Here is a 20,910-nt window from a genome sequence, read left to right as displayed (position 1 = left end):
GACGAGCTATGATGTAATCTATTTTTATAACCCTTTATTGTTCAACTCTTTTTTGCACTAAATATTATTACAATATTATATTCTAATTGTATAGCTTATCCTTGCATTTTTACACATTTAAAAAAATGCTATATTGTGCTCTTGTGTGTTACTGTGAAACTGTATTATACTATGTGCTTCTGCCAAAAAATTTTTTAAAAATTATTTAAATTATTTTCAAAATTACTCCTCTCTCGAAAGGGTGAAATATTCAACATGGCCATAGGACATGAGGCAAAATAGGATATTTCATTTTTTTTATTAGGCTAAGATTGATCATATTTATATGTTATTTTATAGTTAAATGTAATTTAGTGAAACAAAGGGCTATATTGGGATGATACATTTTAAATAGAATTGCTTGGTTTCTCCCAAGACACTAGGATATATAGCCTATTTGGGTATAAATATCAGCCTATTAATAATACTATTAGACGTAAGGGTACTCATGAGGATCAAATTCAGAAGTGATAATAAAACTCAATACAACTGTGGTCAAAACAAACACAAAAGCGGTTATAAAACGGTTGTGAAGAATTCGTAAATGGAACCGTTATGCTCTTATTCTTTAAAAAACAAATCGCCTCACTTCCGGTCTTGCTTGTGTATTTAAACGGAGCCTGACTTGCTGACTGACACACCTCTCCCTCCCTTCCCTCGCAGCGCCCCCCATCCCCCACCCCGCCGTGCTGTCCGGATTCAATCAGCGCTGATTGGAGTCAGCACAGCTGCCGTCAGTATTGTTTAATGTTGCCACACGTTGCTGTAATCAATAAAGAACAATATCGTCACACTGTTCAAATAATCGCCTAAGTCATTTTTTGTCAAAATAGTTGTTTTTTTTGCCTAATTCATCTCCTCATGACGCCGGCCACCTATGGTGAAATCACCTACATCCTCAGTTGATCAGATCATGTGATTTTACCCCTTTAAGATCATCACTTTGACAATTTGCCACATTCATAGGCATCAGATAAGAACCCAGCAAAGAGGGTCTAGAAAGAGATTGTTTAAATTAGTTATCAGTTTAGTTTATCAGTGTTTTATAGTTGACACTAATATTGGTAACACTTTACTCTAAGGTGTCTACATAAGAGTGACATGAGCGTGTCATAAACATGACATGGGATGTGTCATGAACATTAATGACACTTTGAAGTAACATTAATGCTCATGATACTTGCCATGTCATGTTTCTGACAGGCTTGTGTAACTCTTATGGAGACACCTTCAAAATAAAGTGTTACCATATCTTGCTTAACAAAAACATGTTAAAAAATTGGCAGTTATTTATTTCTCTTAAGTTACATAATTTACACAGTGTTATTACTATGCCAATAGCCATCATTTGTTACATCCTTTTTGAGTGAAATGATCAATAAATGTCATATGTTACACTTTTGGTGAAGTTTTTTGTGTTTCCTGCAAAACAAAAAATTAATAACGCTTATGTATTAAAATCTGTATGATCGAGGTAGTGTTAGAGATATCTCATCGAGCATTAGTAACTTTATCACCAAGTTCAATAGCATCTACCGGTTCTTTAAGTTATTAAACTTAAAGAACCGGTAAATTATCCAGGATTAAACTTTGATGGTAACGTTAATACAACAATAATGTCATTTTATAGACAAGATGATAAAATGCATCTGACATCAACATTTACTTGATGCATCTTTAGTAACGTTAGTGACATTGGGGTCGTTAACGGCAACTGACAATTACAACGTCTAACTGTTATGCTATTATGCTAACGTTAGCACCGTTAGCACTAGCTTTAAGACTGGTTTTTAAGGTTAATAAATACCATTTTGAGGGCCTAGAATAAACTGCAACTAATTAAAAGTGTTGATGATTTAATCATTAAACAGCAGTTTCATATGACATTAGATGGCTTAAAGTATTGATAAGTTATTATTTTAACTAGAAAAACATCAAATTAGAGTAATAAATAGTTTAATTTTACATTAGCTGGTTGAATTAGCCTATTTGAATTATTAGTCGTTACTCATATAACATTAGCACTAGCTTTAGTTTAGCTTGATTTTTAAGGTGACTGCTGCCAGTTTAAGGGCTTACAGACAACTATAACTAATTATTAATAGTACTGATAACTCAGCTAGGAAACATCGGAGTAATAAAAGGCAGTTTAAATTAACATTAGCTGGCTAAAGTAGCCTATTGGAATCGTTAGTCACTTTGCTTATGTTAGTGTTAGCTTCTTTTTAGCCTGATTTTTAAGGTGACTACTGCCAATTTGAGGGCTTAGGGAAAACTGTAACTAATTATTAACATAGATAACTTAATTACTAGGAAAAATCAAATTGGAGCAATAAAGAGCAGTTTAATTTAACATTAACTGAAAAAATTCTAACATAAGTTAACCATTTAGCCCCAGTTGATGAAATCTAATTTTTTGACACAATTTAACCTTTTCCTCATATTTAGACACTGAGTTGATGATAGATTGGATTATTTCTATGAGATTTTCTAGGATTAAGGACGCTTATTTTTTTTTTTTCCATTAATCCTGATGCATTGTTTATGTGAGGTCAGAAGCAGTATCAGCAGCTCCATCTATATATACTTGTATCTGCCCTCTAAATATAAACCTGATATGTCTGCTGTGAATCAAATAGTTAAGTCTTGTCACCTCTGTTACCAAAAAACAAATGGCTACATAAACCATACAAGGTTCAAAGTTGGTTTATTCCATCAGGCTATCCTTCTCCTCTCTTTCTGTTCAAAGTTATCATAGGTTGAGTTCCCATATGATGTATTACTGAGCCTCAGTTATTGTCTGTTTTTTGTCTGTGTGACAAGTCAAAAAAAATAATCTGGCTTTTCCCGAAAAGTGGGTCAAATGATATTGGACACTGTTTATTGTTAGATAAACAAGTTACCCTCACCAGACACTAGAGACAAAGCTTTATATCCTTTGGAAACAGCATATTGCTTAAATGTGCCAGATAATTGTACACTAGTGACATAAACACACATAAACATGTTTTTTTTTTCACTCATAAAGCAGCATAATATTCCCTTCTACTGACTGGATTGAGTTACTGCAGCCCGGGGTTGTTCATCACCTGCGACAGAGTCAGAGATACAGAGGCAAGTTGGTGACAAAGAAGCAAGAGAGACAAATTATCTGTGTATTTCTGTGCACAGAGGAAGAAAAAGAAAAATGTGAGGTTGATGTAATAGTGGATGGATGGATGGATGGAGGGGGGTGGAGGATGGGAGGTAGAGGGCACAGACAGGATTAAAGAACACCATCTGTCCACTGAGATCCTTCAGCCAGCACACAAAACATCCCAGTCAAATATAGAATCAGCAGGTTTACCACACTGTCTGGAAAAAAAGCAACAACAACAAAAAGTCTCCTCCTACTCTGCTACAATTAAAAATGTGACCTCAGAATCTCATCTATTATAATATAGCCAGCACTAATAGACCTTATTTTCTTAGAATTGATTCATAGAGGCAATACATTACAGATTTAGGTTTTAAAATAATTCCTTAATAGATCCATTATCTGCATTTTAATTTCACTGCCAGTTTAAATTTGTATTGTTTATTTTTCAATCATTGTGAATACAGTATTTTACCTTTCAATTCTTTATATAACACTTATTTAACATTTTAGTGCAACATTTATACATCACATATTTTTATTTGCATATTTATATATTTATATTTATAGCTATAGCCTTAAATTTAAATGTTTTTTTTACACATTTGTCATCCCAGATGTTTATTATTATACTTAATTATTTTTATTTAATTATTTTTATTTTATGTATTTATTATATTATTTTATTGTCTTATTGTTTTATGTTGAAATTTTGAGTCTTACAAAATATCACTGTTTATTAATTTTCTGTTTCTGGACAAATACCTTTTGGCTGCATGTTTGTATGAAAGGTGCTTTATAAATAAAGTTGAGTAAAAAAATGCATATATGTTCTAAGCTCATGTAAAAGCTGAAATATGAGATGTGATACTTTTCACTTTACAGTAGGGAACTAATTTAGGTGTTCATTTTGCAGGAAATTTACAAATTTCCTTGAGAGAAGTGAATCCAAAAATATCTGTAAAGTCAGCAGCACATCAGGACAGATGTGCAAACCAAACTATTCAAAAATCTATTTCTTTATCCACACACACACACGCACACGCACACTTGCATGTCAAATTGCATGTCAAGTCATATCTGTAAAGGACTTTTATGATTTGTCAAAAGCCCACTGGACATTTCAGCTACAACAAATAATCCTGATTTTTTTTTTTAAAAACGAACCTGTACTATGAGAAATCAAATACAGTTTGTATCTGAATCTAACAGGAGTCTGTCACCATTTTAAGGGTGTTTTTTCAGGGTTTTCGGCTGTGGTGTGTAATTAAACAACCGGTAAACAGCTTATTCAGTCTGAGTCCGCTTGGCTCACTCCATCACAAGACTGCTGTCAGCAGACCGTCCTGCGTGCTGCCCTCATGTCTCCTATTACGCCTTAAAGGATAATTCAGTTAAACTGCCTCGCTCTCCAGCTCACTGCCTCTCTGTCTCTGACATGCTGACTTTCTCTCTCTGCCTCTTTCTCTTTCTAAGATGCTGACTGTTTCTGCTGACTTCAGTTGTCTCTGTCTTTTCTCACTTCTTAGCAGCTTTCTGGCTTCTGTCTCACAATTAAACACAACAAATAATGTCTTATTAACACTTAAACTAACTTTCTTAACACCTTTAAAATTGTCCATAAGCCATTTGGATTCTTTAGATACAGGCCTAGCTCAAAGCTACAAGAAATCGAACTTATAAAGATAATTACAGCCGAAAAACATAAGAAATTAAAATATTATACAGCCTATTTACATGTATAGTGAATTTACACCAACTTGGTTTTGGCAAGTTATGCCTGCAAATAACTGAAAATATTATTACAGTCATAAATGAGATGTGTAAGGCCCAAAATCAGTATTTTTAAGTGTTTTTATATGTGTTTTATGTTTCTTTGTGTTTTATGACTTTTTTTTGTCATTATGCACCTCACCTAGTTTTCTCTCTTTTTTGTCCCTCACTTCCTTTAAATATAGCACCAGGCTCTTAACTGTCTGTTTTTAAATGAATTAATCAGAGTAAGGATGCGTTTATTGTGAAAGGTCACTTCATATGAGATTAGAAAATGAAAATCAACCAAATAACAAAGTATATATCTCCTTTTCAGACCGTCAGCTGATCATAATTTCCTCTCCAAATTAAATTAGAAGTTTCAGGGAGGAGACGCTGCCTGCTGAAGTGACATTCTGGACAAAATATTCAAGACAAAAACAAGAGAAAAACTCTTTGATGACATACAAACTGCATTAAGGTGACACTTTATCTGCTTAATACAAAAATACAGTGAAAGAAAGAAAGAAGGAAGAAAAGGACGGAGGGTGTGGGCTTTGACTTCAAAGACGAAGACAAATTTAATTTATGAATGAGTTGTGGGACGTATCGGATCAGCAGTTAGTTTGATGACGGAGCTGTAACGCCCCAACAGATCGGGGATTTTTGGACCAACTCTAATCGATAACTGAAAAACTGTTTTTTCAGGATTTTTCACTGGATTCATCATGTCTACTTCACACCTTGTGATTGTTCTCCTGTGTTTTCTACCTTTGGCAGGTACGTGGTCAAGTTAATAAAAAGTAAAATTATTAAGAGCACGTTTAAATCTAGGACTGCAAGTACCTAATGTTTCCTTTTTTGATTATTTGATTACTTGTTTGGTCTATAAAATGTCAAAAGAAAATTCAACTGTATAGTTAGTTATATAGTTGTATAGTTAGTTTAGAAGAGTAAAGAAACCAGAAAATATTCACATTTAAGATGGAATCAATTAATTTTTCTGAAAAAAAAAAAAAAATGAAAAAAGAAGACTTTTTGTAATTGATTCATATGAGATTAAAAAATGAAAACCAACCAAATACAAAAAATAAAATTAGGTGCATGATACAAAAAAAAAATCGGGTATAAAACATTAAGTGCAAAGGTGCATTTTATTGGTCAAATTTCCAGTTTTAAGGAACCGGAAGAAGAAAAATGGACTGGTAATTAGACAGCAATTTCTCATTTATTTTTATACTAAAAAAGCATTTAATGTTCAAAGGTGCTTGTCTTGTGCACAAATTAATTTGTTAAAGTTATTTTGTTTGATGCAAAAACTTTTTAATAAGTTTTCCTGACCTTGCAAAAGTGCCCATTACAAAAAAAAATCAATTTCGCAGAAAGTTTCCCCCAACTGATAACTCGCCCTTCTGATATATTGGTCAATATTAAGTTTTGATAACTTTGTGTCTGTGTATATAGACAATAGACAATAACGCAGTCTGCAGCCAGAGGGCACCAACACAGCAATTACCTGTGATTAATGTAGGGGGGAGAGATGATATCAGCATGTCATCTGTATCTGCAGATAATGCCTTTAAAATAAACAACTCTGCATCTGCAGGAAATGAACCTTTCTGCTGATATGACAGGCTGATAAAATGACGCTTTAATTATGCTTTATATGCAACACGATTAATTACAGTAGGTGCAACAAGGAGGGTTGTATGAGATTCTCACGGTACGATAACGGTCTTAGAAAATATCACGATTTTGCAGAATCACAGTATCATAAGATTCATGATTGGTTTAACAAACCTTTTGATTTAATCACCATTCCCCCGCGTTTCTCTCTGCAGCCTGTTTGACCTGTTACACCTGTGTGTTCCCGGCAATCTCTCCTCTGGACTGCTTTAAGTTTCCTCAGGAGTGTCCAGCCGGACAGCGCTGTCTGTCCAGCACCGCCATGGGGAAAAGAGGTGAGATCCAGATCACTGTGTGTGTGTGTGTGTGTGTGTGTGTGTGTGTGTGTGTCATTATTTCATGCCAATCACATTATGATAATTTGGAAACAATTATGTGAATGTTATTAGTTTACAGAGTGTCTATGACTTTAAAGAAGAACAGACCATACTTATTGGATAAATTATGCATAATAACAAAGGGTTCACTTTCATTTTATTGGCACAGTATAATATATATGTATATATTAGGACACTTTTGTTTGGCATTTGAAGAGAAACTGCTGCTATTAAGCTTAAGTGCTGATCTTATCTTCCATATCTTTAATTTAATTTAAGATCCACATCTGAAGAACTGTGTAGACATTGGAGCCCACTGTTTACCCAATAAAGACAAAATGCTCTTAAAGCTGCATTTAAATGTCATAGTCACCGTTTTATTCTAAATCCTGTGTACTGGGGCAGTTCAGAGAGGCTTGGACGATAGATTTTGATGAGAAAAACCTAGAAAATTCTGAAATCTGGAACAAAAACTGTCAAAAATAATTATAATAATAATATATTGTCATAAGACTGCACCGTCTGATCTCCGTGTTGCTGTTATGGATACTTAAATCAAAATTGTGATTAGTTTTCAGGCCTGATTCTGTCTCGACTCCACAAGTTTTAAAAACAAAATAAAAAGAATGACTCTGTGGATCAAATCTCAACACGGTTTCCTCATCTGTCGGATGTCAGCTCTCTAATGCCTGTGATGACATCAAATTATCTCTAAAAATAGCTCTCTGGGCTCCGAGGGTGGAGCGAAACATTCACTGTGTCTCATCAGAGGCTAAAGCCCCCCTTTTTTTTGACACACACTGAAAACCCTATCTAAAATCTATGTTGAGACTGGTCCTTAGTGTGAGAATATCTATTTTTTAATCAGTTAATTAAACAATTCAACTTTACATGATTTCAGATATATAAAATCAAACTAGGTTTAATAATTAAGATTCATTAATGCTTCACTAAATGTCAATGAATGGAGTGAAATTAATATGTTTTGTGCAGAATTCTCAAGGCCTTGAACTGCAGAAACGACTGTAAAACATTCATGTGAAATTGAAATAACACCAAATTATAGCACCAAAACACTTTACTTTAAATACAATATATCTGATTTTATATTGATTGAATTCCTTCCTTTATACGTCCATATATAGGGTTAAGGATTAAATATTATTAAACCTGTTTTATTCTATTTTAACGTATTTGTTTTTTGTTTTTTTCTGGCTCTTTAATGATTTTTTAAATGTTATTTCATAATGTGTTGTTTCTGCATTGTCTCTCAATGCCAGTAGAGAGACAATATTTTTTGTGTGAAGCCACTTGAATTGTCTTGTTGCTGATATGTGCTCTATAAATAAACTCCAATTAACAGCAAAAGAAACACTATAAACAAACTTGAAGGCAACTGCTAGCCATGCAATATTGAGGCTTCAAATGTCCCATAATTCAGCTGAAATATAATACAAACTTTTCATATTTAAATTCCACAAAAAAATGTGCCTGTACGGTGGGTATTAAGCTGTTTTTTGTTGCTTTTTAATTATTGTGGCTGCCTGTGTATCTTTCTGTGACCAGTATAAACTTGTTCCTTTCTCTCATAGGTGCTCTACAAATCACGATGTACGAGAAGAGTTGTGCCATCCAGTCCCAGTGTGGCGTGAGCGGACAGAAATACGCCTCAGGCCTCTACTTCAACTACACCAACGTCTGCTGTGACACCGACCTGTGCAACGACGCCGCGTCCTTTGCTGCCCTCAGCTGGAGACGAGCAGCTCTCTGCCTGCTGCCGGCGCTCACTCTGCTGCTGGCCTGAAGTCACGAGGGGGACCGAGGTCTTGACGGGGTCTCACTCCTTCACAGAATATCAAATATGTACCTGGAAAACATGCACACTGACAGGCACATGAGCATGTTCTTTGTAAACACCTGATTTAAATAAAGAAGGGGGAATGTGTTGAATTAGGGGTTTGAAGAGGCCGTTTTCATCTGATATTTTCCTGCTTATAATGTCCACATCTTCTTAAAAAAGGTCACAAAAAAAATCAAGACATGAAAATAATTTTAAAACAAAACAATATATTTGACAGTTGTGTAAAATGGTGTACGAGTAAGGCTACACAAATGAAAATAACACAATATCAAGATATAAACTGTTTTAATTTATCTGCATTTTGATCATGTATCACATGTGTCTCTACATACCTAATATTGAAACTAATAAACCTTTAATAAATAATAACTTTAACGACTGAAATGCCTATATATTTTTTAATTACCATACTTACATGTTTACAGCCATAAATGTTGTTTTTTTCATCTTGGTTTTTGACCATCTCCATGTAAAAAAGTGAATAATAAAAACACACGTCTGTCACTTTATTATCCAGATATTTCTTTATTGGCATATTAATAAATGTGTTTTTGAAAAGGACTTTAAAGTACAAAATACATTTCAGGTGTGCGATTAGTTTGATCGTCATTGTTTTATTTAAATCTACTGAATTAGTGTCCACACTTTGTTTTCTTTTGATGCTGTGGACTTTTAAGTGCAACTGCTTTTGACTACATTACATGGAAAAGTTAGAATATTTATCTGGGAATGCACAAAGTCAAAGAAAATACACAACATAAAGATTAAAAAGAAGAAAATAGTGAAAAACAAACTAATGTAAGCAACATTTTAATGAATATGTTAAGTTAAATGGTCCCTGAAATCGCATCAAGTCTGTCAGTAAGACGTGAAAAACTCTCCCAAACTTAAAAGAAATACTGAAATACATGAGCGCTGAAATTATTCAGACTTGATCCCTTAAAACATTGGTCCATTTGTTTTTTGTTTTTTTTAGAAAACAGATGAAGTCCACAACAATTCAGTCAATATAAAATATATCATCTCTGTGATCAACACTTGCATTAAACCTCGTGGATGGATCAAACTAAAGTATAAAAATAACCAATAACTCACACTGGATGTCTAATATGAACAAGTACGAGATTGACTTTTCACTTTGATTAAATTGCACTTCGGTTTAATTTTTATTTTAACACGAGCTCCACCCTGATCTGAGCGACAGGACACATAATCTTAAACTCATAACAAACCTTTTCTAGCCTGATAAATGTTAATTTGCATAGTTGCAGTTAATAAAAGCTTCCAGTTCTTCCCAGCGTTTCAATTTCAAGCCACTTTTACGAGAATTATTTCAGACCTAACGAGAGTGGATTAATCCTGCAGGATACGTGTGGCAGTAAAGTGACGGCCTGCAGACACAAAGTATACAAGGTGTTAAATATAAGGATAAGTCTGGTGTTATTAAAAGTTTCTAAATGCCAACAAACCCCATTAAAAGACCAAATATAAACCATCACAAGAGCTTAAAAAACACATTAATGAGCCACATTGTTGCACTAGATGTTCATTTGTTCCAATGAAGCTTATTTTAACTCTCAAATGCACTGCCCTGCTGTAAAAAACCACCAGAGCAACACATGTGTGTTAGGCTGCATTAATAATAATCAATTTACACCAAAATCAGGCATTATGGAGATTAGCACTGGGTCGTGCTGAGGTCATTTAAATGGTCCCTTTGTGTGACAAGCAGCTTTAGAGAGAAACTAGTTACATGTAACGGCATTAAATAACGTGGTTAAATAACAGAATAAACGTTACTAATCTGCGAGTTGTTACTGAGAAATATGTAATTAAATTATAATTACAAAAATTACAATTTAGATTCTTAAAAGTGTATATGTAGAATCAGAATCAGAAATACTTTATTGATCCCTGGGGGGTAAATTGCTTTTGTTACAGTTGTCTGTAAATAAAATAAAGATGAAAAAAAAGCGCACTAAACTAAACGTACAACAGTGTAAAAATATAAATGCAACAAGTGTTAAGTAAATAAAGATATGACAAATTAAATGAATTTCATATTTCTATTTTATTTCTAATAGAAGAATGTTTTGTTTCTTTGCATCTTTTCACTGTGCAGGACAGAATTTTTTTTTTTTATTTTTTTATTTCCAGACAGCGCAGGTCATCAAAGCTGTTGGGACAAATCTGGAGTAACTTCTTTTTACAGTAGAAGCAATAAAAATCATTTTTAATTCAATATTTTGTTAAACATTAAATATTTCCTTTTTAGGTAACCATATGATAAATTGGTGATTATTGTGAAATATTTTGCAACAATGACCTGATTGCTGTATATTAACCCTTACGTGAGATTAAAGGCGAATTTAAACATAAAGTGTTGAGCAGCGAAGCATCATGTTGTTGGTCTTTTCATGAAATTTGTTGACGATAAGACAAATACTTAATATTACCAGCCTTATCCTTAAATTAACAAAAAGGACGGCAATCAAAAGCTGCAATGTACATTTTAAACATTTAACTTTCCATTTTTTCCTCAGGTTAAACGTGTGACAGAACAGGCCCAAGAAGAGCTTTTAGCTTTTAACTAACTTCTAACGACTTGAACAATCTCAACCTGATGTCCCTTTTTAATACGACACTAAAGGATCCTTCATACATGACAGGCAGAACAAACTGTTGGACGGATCACAAACAAGCCCAGAAATCTTGAATAATCCTCCGTGCCTGCTGTGGGAGTGCAGAAAGGGGAAGCCCGGGTCTATTGAAACAGTTTCCTGTCTCTGTAACTGTTTTCAGCTCTGCCTCCCTAAAGCGAAACCCGGTCTGCAGCCCGCTGAGGAAAAGCACCTCACTTCCTCTCAGAAAGTGAAGAATAAGAACATCTATTTCCTTAAAAATATATCTCAAATCCTCAGCTGTTAATGGCCTTGTTCCCTCAGTAACAAACTAATAATCAATAAGAAGCATTTGTGATTACAGACAAACCACAAAAGACACTTTGGCAGGTGAGCTGGCGCTGGTACGTACGTCTCACCAAAAAAAACCCCAACAAAGACCCACTTCCTTTAAACCAAGACTGAATATAAGAGGTGAATCAGCTCGTGCGAGGCTTGCAAGGTAATAGTGAAAGTTTGCTATGGTAGGCAGCTTTGTGTCTGTTGAATTCCTCCCAAAATACAAAGATATACTGTAAAAAAACAAAAAAACAACAAGAAGGGAGCAAGAAACAACTTAACAGTGTGTATCTACTGATGGGGAAACTGTACACAAGCAAGGCTGTAGTTTTAGGTGTGTGAAAATGTTCATGTTAGTGTGTGTGTGTGTGTGTGTGTGTGTGTGTGTGTGTATGTAAGCCTGCAAGCAACGTGATTAATCATTAATTTCCTACAGAGGTGAATTGTTCAGGAAAACCCAGAATAAAATGTGTTTGTTTTTACGACAGCTCCCATGTGTTTCCATGATTCTCTTCCGATGTAAACTGATTCACACGGCAAACAAAAAGCAGGAAAACAACGTAAATAAACATTTCAAAACAACCCAGATGCTGTGTTCACACCAAATGCAAAGATTTATCACCTTTTTTGACTGTGGGATCATTTGTGGTTTTTTTACGTTCATCACACCAGACGCAGAGGTGTAGATAACACTTCTTTGTATCTGTTGTGAAAGTCCCTTATACATTAGACAACCTAATTATGTCATGTCAGGTGCACACAGAGGTGAACCTCAAGTGGAGCAGAGCGTGATGATTGTAAGCATGATGGAGCCCGACCCAGAACGTATATTGTGCAACCACAAAACATCTGTTGCAAATTCAACAATGCAGTTCACAAAGGGTTGTCTTTTTTTGTAGTGGGTCGTGAACGATTTCAGTGGAGCAGGGCGAAATCCGAGTTGAGCACGGAGTGATATTGAGCCCTCAGATGCTCTGCTGCCTTGTTCAGAAACGGCATCTGGATGACTTCCACTAAACATCAGTATAAACCCCAAAACAAACAGATTCTGATGTGATTTAATTGCAATAAATGGATCAAAAGTATACCGAAATAACTATATCAAGATGCAGATGTGTAAAAAGCCTGAATGTTTTTTCAGGTCTGTCTGCAAGACTTCAAACAACAACTCTTAAAATGCTTGTTTTCTGAATGGAGTTTGGATCTTGCAGGGTATGCCCTGCAGGAGAATCACTGACAGGCTTTCACACCAGAGCAGCATGCAAATTTTTTTCAAACATGCAAACAATGGTGTGTTATTTGCATCACATATTTGTGTCTCTGCATTAACTTTTTATGTAACCATGCAAAAAAATTTGCTTTGGGTTTAGTGTGAACACAGCACACCACAATAGTGTAGTTTGGTGCTACAAAACCAGCTATATTGACATATATATATATATATATATATATATATATATATATATATATATATATATAGGTGACATCACCTTTTAAAGCAGAATAAAAAAATTAGCATTCAGATGCAGCAAAAGCTGCTTGACATACAGATCGACCAGGTTGCTTGCAGAGTTTGTGTGCAGGAGAGTAAATGGGTGTGTTTTTTCGTGCTGGTGCGTTCATGACTTGTGCATCCTGTTGTGCTCCTACTTGAGAGCTTTAGCGACAGAGGAGTAGGCGATGTGGATCTCGTTGTCGATCGGGCAGGTGGAGGAGAACTCCTCCCTGGCGTACGCTGCATTCAGGTACCTCCAGAGGTTTGTCAGAGACTCAGGGATGCTAAAGTTTCTGTATTTTAAACACACCACCTGCAGAGAGAGAGAGAGAGGATAAGAGGACTCAAGCCTTCAGTTATAGACCAAAAACATGGACTCAGCATTACAATCTGTTCCTCCGAGCCAGGCCCCCCCACGCTGCTCAGCTTAAAGCAGAAGATTACCTTCACGATGTGCAGCTTAGGCAGCAAGTTGCAGTCAGCCAGAGTAAGCTCTTGGCCGTCCAGGAAGGGGCGGGATGAGGAAGTGAGCTCATCGGCGCTATTCTCGTCAATCTCGTCAGGAAGTGGGCAGCCAAGGTAGTCATCCAGCTTCTTCAGAGCCTTCAGCAGGCCTTTCTCTAGATCTAAGCACACAGAAAACACTCAAAAACAGTGCATTATAAGAGCTAAAGGGATTCCATTAAATAAATGAAAGTTGTTTTTAGTCTAATGCAATTCGAGTTCATTGAGTGGGTACAAGATACAATAAGCACACAGGTTTCACCCAACAACAGTGACATTTCCACAGTGAAAGAGCAGCAGGTGACCCGTCTGCACTGAGGCAGAAAAGCTCAGGCTGTAATGTTATTAACTCCCTGCTGGTTTTCTGTCCGTCACAGAAAAGACAGAAGGAGCTCAGCAGAAAACGCCACCGATAATAAAACTATAAGAGTCTATAAGAAATGTAAAAAGTCTGGATGAAGCCAGGAGTTTTATTCCACTTCAAAGGTCCATGTTTAGTTAATAAAACGTTAGATCCACTTACTTTCGTTGGTCTGAGGGTTTGAGTTTTTGACGTAAGCAGAGAATTTGGAGAAAACATCCATCCCTGCAGTGTTGGACTCTGGGTTACGAGCAGCCAGACGGAGATACCTAAAAATAATAATAATAAAAGAGAGAGAGAGATCAATAATGATTCACATATGATCACATCACAAACAAAAAGTCACACAAATGAATTGTGCAACAAATGTGAAGAGCTTAGGCCAAAAACATTTATAAAAGGATGTCAAATAAACTGCAATGATTACAATTATATCGATTTATCTGCCATTTATTTTGTTGATTAATCCGTTAACCCTCTGAACCTCACAACCCCCTGGTTGGGTTTTCTTGAAAAGGAAAAAACTGTATTATGCGATTTTTCAAATTGCTCTTGAACAAACAATGTGTGATGAACACTGTCAGGAAAAATAATCAAATCTGAGCTTTAATAGTGATATTTCATTAAATCACTGTATTCTATGTTTCATTTAAAATTTTGCTCAAAAATTAACATTTACCGTTTACATTAACTAGATCCTGTAAAAGATATTAAAGTCTGCATGCATTAGTACAACTGTGCAGCCATGAATGCCCCATATGAGTCCAACAGTCACGTTACAAAAATTCTCAACTTTACTGTTTTGTTTAAACAGGGCAGAGATTTATAGCATTGTAACTGTGTTATACTGCACAAAAAAAAATGTTTTCCCCCATTTCTAACTATATTTGTGCTTTTTACACAGAGGTGCAGGACTTGTGGCAGTGAAAAAAAGAGACCATAGTGAGTAAAATATGCAAAAATGGCCTGTAAGTGTGACCTAAAATATCTTAAAAAATGCCTGTTTAAATTTTCTAAAGCCCAAGTTGATATAGATAACTGTTTCTTTTGTTAAAAAAGAAACTCCAAAGGCATTCAATTTATGATCACATAAGACAAAAACAGCAATCTGAGAAACTGAAGATAAAAAAAATATTTGGAAAATGACTTAAACAACAACATAAAATCCAGATGTAGAGTATGTAGATGTTGATGTATGAAGAGATTACTTTGGAGGGGCGAGATTCTCCTCCAGGAACTCCTCGATCTTGTTGGTGTCCGTTTTCACCTCGCTGCCGTACAACAGGAAGGGAGGCTGGGCACCCGGAGCCAGATCCTTCAAGATGTCAGGCTTCCTGAGAGGTGGGCGGACACAAAGAAAGAGAGAGAAGAGAACAGCAGGAGAGAGGTGGAAGAATAGGGGAAGAAGGAAAAGGAAAAACATATGAAACCACAGGAAACTACTCATGTTTGAAACTCAACACTTCCCCAGCTGTCTGTAAAATCAGAGCCAGAGCAGCGTAATATCTTTTAACACTCAATATCGTCACCCTGTTAAAATAATCGCCTAACTCAGGAAACAGTTTTGCAGGAAACACAAAAAACTTCACCAAAAGTGTAACATATGACATTTATAGATCCTTTCACTCAAAAAGGATGTTACAAAGGATGGCTATTGTCATAGTATGTGTGTAAATTATGTAACTTAAGAGAAATAAATGACTTAGGCAATATTTGAACATGCCTTTGTGACTTAAGCAAGATATGGTAACACTTTATTTTGAAGGTGTCTACATAAGAGTCACACAAGCCTGTCAGAAACATGACATGACAAGTATCATGAGCATTAATGTTACTTCAAAGTGTCATTAATGTTCATGACACATCCCATGTCATGTTTATGACATGCTCAAGTCACTCTTATGTAGACACCTTCAAAATAAAGTGTTACCATATCTTGCTTAAGTCACAAAGGCATGTTAAAAAAATTGCCTAAGTCACATTTTATTTTGACTTAGGCATAATAAATCCGCTTAAGTCACACACTTGACATAGGCCATTATCTTAGAGGGGTAAAATCACATGATCTGATCAACTGAGGATGTAGGCGATTTTACCATAGGTGGCCGGCGTCATGAGGAGATGATTTAGGCAAAAAAAATAATTTTGACAAAAAATACCCGCTTGTTCCTTCACTGCACAGTTAATTTAAGAGCTTTAAAACAGGTAACAGATATTCTTCTGTTGTGCCAGTAGAAACCTGCAGCACACACACATACATAAACACGTGTAGGTTCAGTGTGTTCACCTCTTCATATCCACTGTGGTGACGTCGAAGGTGACTCCTTTCAGCCACAGCACCATGAAGAGACGCTGCGAGAAGGGACAGTTGCCGATGCTCTGACCATCGCTGCCCGCCTGGGACACAAAAAACACACAACATTTTAAATGATTTCATGTTTTCATACAAATGCTTACAAGTTTATCTTAAGTAGAGACACATTTGGGGGACCTTAGCTGTCACTTTTTGCAGTTTTTCTATTTGATTTTCTCTCTTTTATGTTGAAAAACTAAACAGAAATATAATAAAAGAAAGAGCATGTGCACCGCAAGTTTTTGTTCTTCAACTAAGCTGCACAGTCAGCTTGAAATTATTACTTTGCAACCACTGTCGACCTTTAACTCTCTGGAAACCTCATACAGAGCCCGGATTTCGTTTAAAGACAGAAACTGAACGAAGTAAAGTGACAAAGTGAGAGATCAAATTTTAAAAATCCCCATTTGATGTATTTATATGTCTCATTTTTGCTGTTCAACAATCCAAAAGATAAATAGAATGTATTATCACATTGGAAAAGAAAAGGGCCACAACAACTTGTGCAATAAAACAGTTATCCTACTGTTTTATAGGTCACTTATTTTTGTATTCATAATACATATTTTTTCAGACTATTTGTTAGATATGTATGAGTGCACCGTCAGGATCGCTCTGTGCAATGACAATAAAGGAATTTATTCTATTATGTTCAGATGAAATCCTCATGACTGAGAAGCATTAATTTAAGAATTAATATTGTGTCAAACAACCAATCTTTTCAGGTCTATATGACAGCAAAATGTAATCTTTAAGAGCAAATTATTAGAGCTGAAACATTTACAAATTACTCAGGAACTTTTTTAATAATCAAATCATTAATGACAAATTTTCTCTGGTGTCGTGCTGTACCAGTATTGATGAGAATCACAATATTTAAAAGCTGAAATACTGATAGCGTTGATAATACACATATATTAACATCATAAAAAATAATTGAGCACATCTTTAACAACTTCTGTTTCTTTCCGCTCTCACTTTATTAAAAAGTTAGACTCCTCTGTACCCATCTATGCTTGAATTTTGAGTTTTATACAGAAAAAAAGACAGAATGTTTTAGGTTTTTAAAAAAGATAATTTTTGATTGATTGTGTAATTATAATATATTATTGTGCTTCTTACATGTGCAGATTTACTGCTTTATAACATTAAAAACTGAGTATCTTGGGTTTTTGATTGCTGCTTGGGCCAAAACAATCACTTTAAAAGCATATAAATGGACATTTTTCAACATTTTCCAACCATATAATGACTCAAACGATGATTTGATGAATGGAAAAGATAATCAGCACATAAACCCAAAAAGAAAATAATATTTTGCTGCTGTCTAGAAGCAACATAATTCATTGCTGCAGTCACGCAGAGCTCGTCGGCTGCTCAGGAAATGATCATACAGCTTTAAAATGTTCCTTGTGTGGCTGCAGGAAGCCATAATTCATGTTCAGTCATTCTATATCCCATTAAGAGTTTGTGCTGTGGCCTCAACAGCACAAACTTAAAGTTACAGTAAAACAGGAAACCGCTTACTCTCCGCTACTGAGGCCAATGTGAAAGTAAACTTGTGTTATTTAAGGTTATCAAGTGTCATTGAGGAGGCTGAAGACTGGAAACCACGTTTAGAGAAGTAACAACTGTATCCTTCACCCCTGAAGAAGAAAAAAAAGGGTGGTGCACATGTTCACACAGAGGAATCATTATTGAAACTTGTGTGGGAACATGAGGGGAAGCCATATTTGCTGTATTTAGAGTTTTGAGCTCAAAGAAAATGAGATTAACCTGCCTGACACAGACCTACTGACATACTTAATATAGATTAAAGTCGCCTGCCCATGATGTTAACGTGCATTTAATAAGATTAGCCTTACTGACATTTACAAACCCGGTGAGTCAGCAGAGGTGTTCATGAATATCATTAATGTGATTTAAAGCATGCAAGGTGACTTTATGCAGGCAGTGCGAGACATCTTATCAGCTTTTAATAACAATACTGATGAAATGGTGAGATAAGAAACCTCAGAACAGACCGTATCTGCAGCTTTAAGCCCGTTAAATAAATAAATATGACATACGTGTTGCCGTGTCGTCACTTTTTTTAGTTTTGGGGGTATCATTGAATCACTTACCTTCACAAAAAGTTCAAGTTTGGGCTGATTCGCGTCGCTCATCTTTACCTGCTGATGCACGAAACCTTTTTTAAAGAGAAAAACAGGAGACACGCGTGTAAAAGTAGTTAAAATGAAGCTAAATAAAGCACAGACGAGAAAACGAGTTTGAAACTCAGGCAGCCAAGCCCATCTTCCGCTACAAACTCCAGTCAGAAAATGACAAATTTAAACTTTGTATCAGCAACACGAGCAGCGCACACGTCAAACAAAGGAAACGTCAGCTTGTTAGCGGCTTAAAAGTGTTAAAATGTGGCTTATTTTGAGTCTGCAGAGGATACATACAAAGAGTTGAAAGTTGTCGCTGTCGCCTGTGGCTGCCTGCTGGTCGTTTCTCCTCCCAGTTCTGCTGCCTGCCTCCCTGCAGCGACACTCATCATCATCATCATCCTCATCATCCTCATTTTTTTTTTAAACTTTATTAAAGCAACACGGTGCAATACAAGACAATACACCAACAAAACGCCGTCAGGGGGTTTCAACAATACAGAGGCAAGCTTTCATACAAAAACATTGTAAAGTGTACAAAAATTCAGTTTTTATGGCTTTCGTGTTTGCTAGATTTCTTAATAGACTTAATATATATATTGTTTGGTTTCATTTTCAAAGACAAGAAAGGTTTTTGATTAACGTAACGACATTTGGGCAACTATATCATGAGATTGATGATATAGTATTGTTTTTCTTTTGCAAAAGGAAAGTCAGTGAAACCAAACAGTATATGTTCAAGGCACAGGGACAAATGAGGTTCAATCGAAAAAGAAATCAGGTTACAAATATCTTCCCATAATTTAGTTGAGAAAGGGCAAGACCAAAATAAATGAAAAACATCTTCAGGGTGTCCTTCACAGAAAGAGCAGTTTAAGTCTTTGTCTTTCTTAAATCGTTGTAAAAAAAACTTTAGATGGGTAAATTCTGTGAACTATCTCCTCTTTAACCTTATTATTGATTATATATATCTATCAGATCATCACCATCAGAGCTCCTCAATTTCCTGCTGGTGCATGACGGGTTGAGCTTTCAGCAAATAAAGAGGCGTTCAAGACCAACAGCGCCGAGTGGCTTTGAAATTTTTTTAAAAAAAAGAAGAAGAAGAAAAAGGAGGGTTGGTTGAGGTACAGGGTGAAAAAGGAAGAGGTTTGATTGTTTTTTAAGACTTTGAAAGAGACACGTGGCTTGACAGAAGTTAGCATTTTATTATAAATGAAGCTTAACGCGGTTAAGAAACGTGCAGGATATTAAAGGTTATGTTAGAAAAGCCTTGTCAGTACGCAGATGCTGATGTAATACATATAGGGCGGGGACACAATAATAGGGTCACCTGTAGCTTATATTTTATATTTTATAGTGCAGTATAGCAGCTTTTTATTATCTGTGATGTGAGTCATACTCCAGTTCAGTCTGCATGTTTTTTTCTTCTTCATATAAGGACAAAAAAACGTGTCTAAATGTATTTTTAAAAGAGCAGTTTTTAAGGTTTTAGTGACATCTAGCGGTGAGGCAGGATATTGCAGCCAACTGAATACTGGCCCACAGCCAGTTCAGGCACAAATATTTAAAAGACCCTTATTTTTTTTAGACAACCCTACCTGAGATAAAACAAAGCTCAACCATTAAAAAAAATACCGAATTGATACCTGGAGGAAAATTTGGTTTTGCTCCAGTTACTCCAACTAATATTAGAAACAAATAAAAGACTAAATTAGATTAGATTAAACTTTATTGTCATTGCACATGTCACGGGTACAACGCAACATAATGCAGATTGCATCTAAACAGAATTGCTTTAAGCAGCAATTAAATAACATATGATACAGTATATACAGAGTGCAAGGTATGAAATTATATATAATTATAAATATGAAGAATTTATATAGAAGAAAAAGATCATTCATGAAATGGTTGGTTGTAACAAAAATATTTCATATGGAAATGCATCAAAAAGCAAAATTGATCAATAGGAGAAAAGGTGCAGAATACAACCACTTCTATTGCTTGGATTTAGTTCAAAATTTCACTAGTAGTGTCCTGATATCTGCCATACACCTCAAAGCAACATAACTTCAGTCCTATACGGCTTTTAAATACAAATATGAAATTTCCCCCGGCCACCTTTTAGAAAGAAAGTTACTTTGACTATTTACTCATGTATGTGGCATGTCTGCAAAGTTGAGGCCTTCAAATTGATTGAAAAAAAGGTTGTACATTAAGAAAAAATATAGCAAAAGTATGCAAAGATAATGTTGAATGTCAGCTTTGTTCTTTCTTATAGTGTAATGGCAAA

At 35.4% G+C, this 20,910-nt stretch overlaps 2 protein-coding genes across 2 annotated transcripts; one reads left to right on the top strand and one right to left on the bottom strand.

The window, feature by feature from the left end:
• Positions 1–5,639: 5,639 nt before the first annotated feature.
• LOC131984253 (prostate stem cell antigen-like) lies at positions 5,640–8,734 on the top strand. The gene is made up of 3 exons (XM_059349104.1): positions 5,640–5,707; positions 6,769–6,888; positions 8,523–8,734. Exons 1-3 carry the CDS (start codon positions 5,656–5,658, stop codon positions 8,732–8,734), a joined length of 384 nt encoding a protein of 127 aa, XP_059205087.1. The 5' UTR covers positions 5,640–5,655.
• Positions 8,735–9,292: 558 nt separating this feature from the next.
• On the bottom strand, positions 9,293–18,968 carry clic1 (chloride intracellular channel 1). Its single transcript, XM_059350006.1, has 7 exons — positions 18,912–18,968; positions 18,588–18,652; positions 16,399–16,508; positions 15,320–15,445; positions 14,274–14,380; positions 13,691–13,872; positions 9,293–13,559 (listed from the first exon to the last, which is right to left on the bottom strand). The coding sequence occupies exons 2-7, from the start codon at positions 18,627–18,629 to the stop codon at positions 13,398–13,400; spliced, it is 729 nt and encodes a 242-aa protein (XP_059205989.1). The 5' UTR covers positions 18,630–18,652; positions 18,912–18,968; the 3' UTR covers positions 9,293–13,397.
• Between the last annotated feature and the right edge of the window lie 1,942 nt (positions 18,969–20,910).

Source organism: Centropristis striata, chromosome 14, assembly GCF_030273125.1.
Source record: "Centropristis striata isolate RG_2023a ecotype Rhode Island chromosome 14, C.striata_1.0, whole genome shotgun sequence".
In the NCBI taxonomy this organism is placed as follows: Eukaryota; Metazoa; Chordata; class Actinopteri; order Perciformes; family Serranidae; genus Centropristis; species Centropristis striata.
The sequence above is the reverse complement of the archived record's forward strand: the minus strand, read 5'-3'. Positions and strand labels throughout refer to the sequence as shown.

Excerpts from the sequence above, each read along its gene's own strand:
- LOC131984253 (XM_059349104.1), top strand. The coding sequence starts at position 5,656 with ATGTCTACTTCACACCTTGTGATTGTTCTCCTGTGTTTTCTACCTTTG. Across the intron at positions 5,708-6,768 it reads GTGTTTTCTACCTTTGGCAG|CCTGTTTGACCTGTTACACC; the intron begins GTACGTGGTCAA and ends TTCTCTCTGCAG. Across the intron at positions 6,889-8,522 it reads CACCGCCATGGGGAAAAGAG|GTGCTCTACAAATCACGATG; the intron begins GTGAGATCCAGA and ends TTTCTCTCATAG.
- clic1 (XM_059350006.1), bottom strand. The coding sequence starts at position 18,629 with ATGAGCGACGCGAATCAGCCCAAACTTGAACTTTTTGTGAAG. Across the intron at positions 14,381-15,319 it reads GAGAATCTCGCCCCTCCAAA|GTATCTCCGTCTGGCTGCTC; the intron begins GTAATCTCTTCA and ends TATTATTTTTAG. Across the intron at positions 13,873-14,273 it reads AAACCCTCAGACCAACGAAA|ATCTAGAGAAAGGCCTGCTG; the intron begins GTAAGTGGATCT and ends CTGTGTGCTTAG.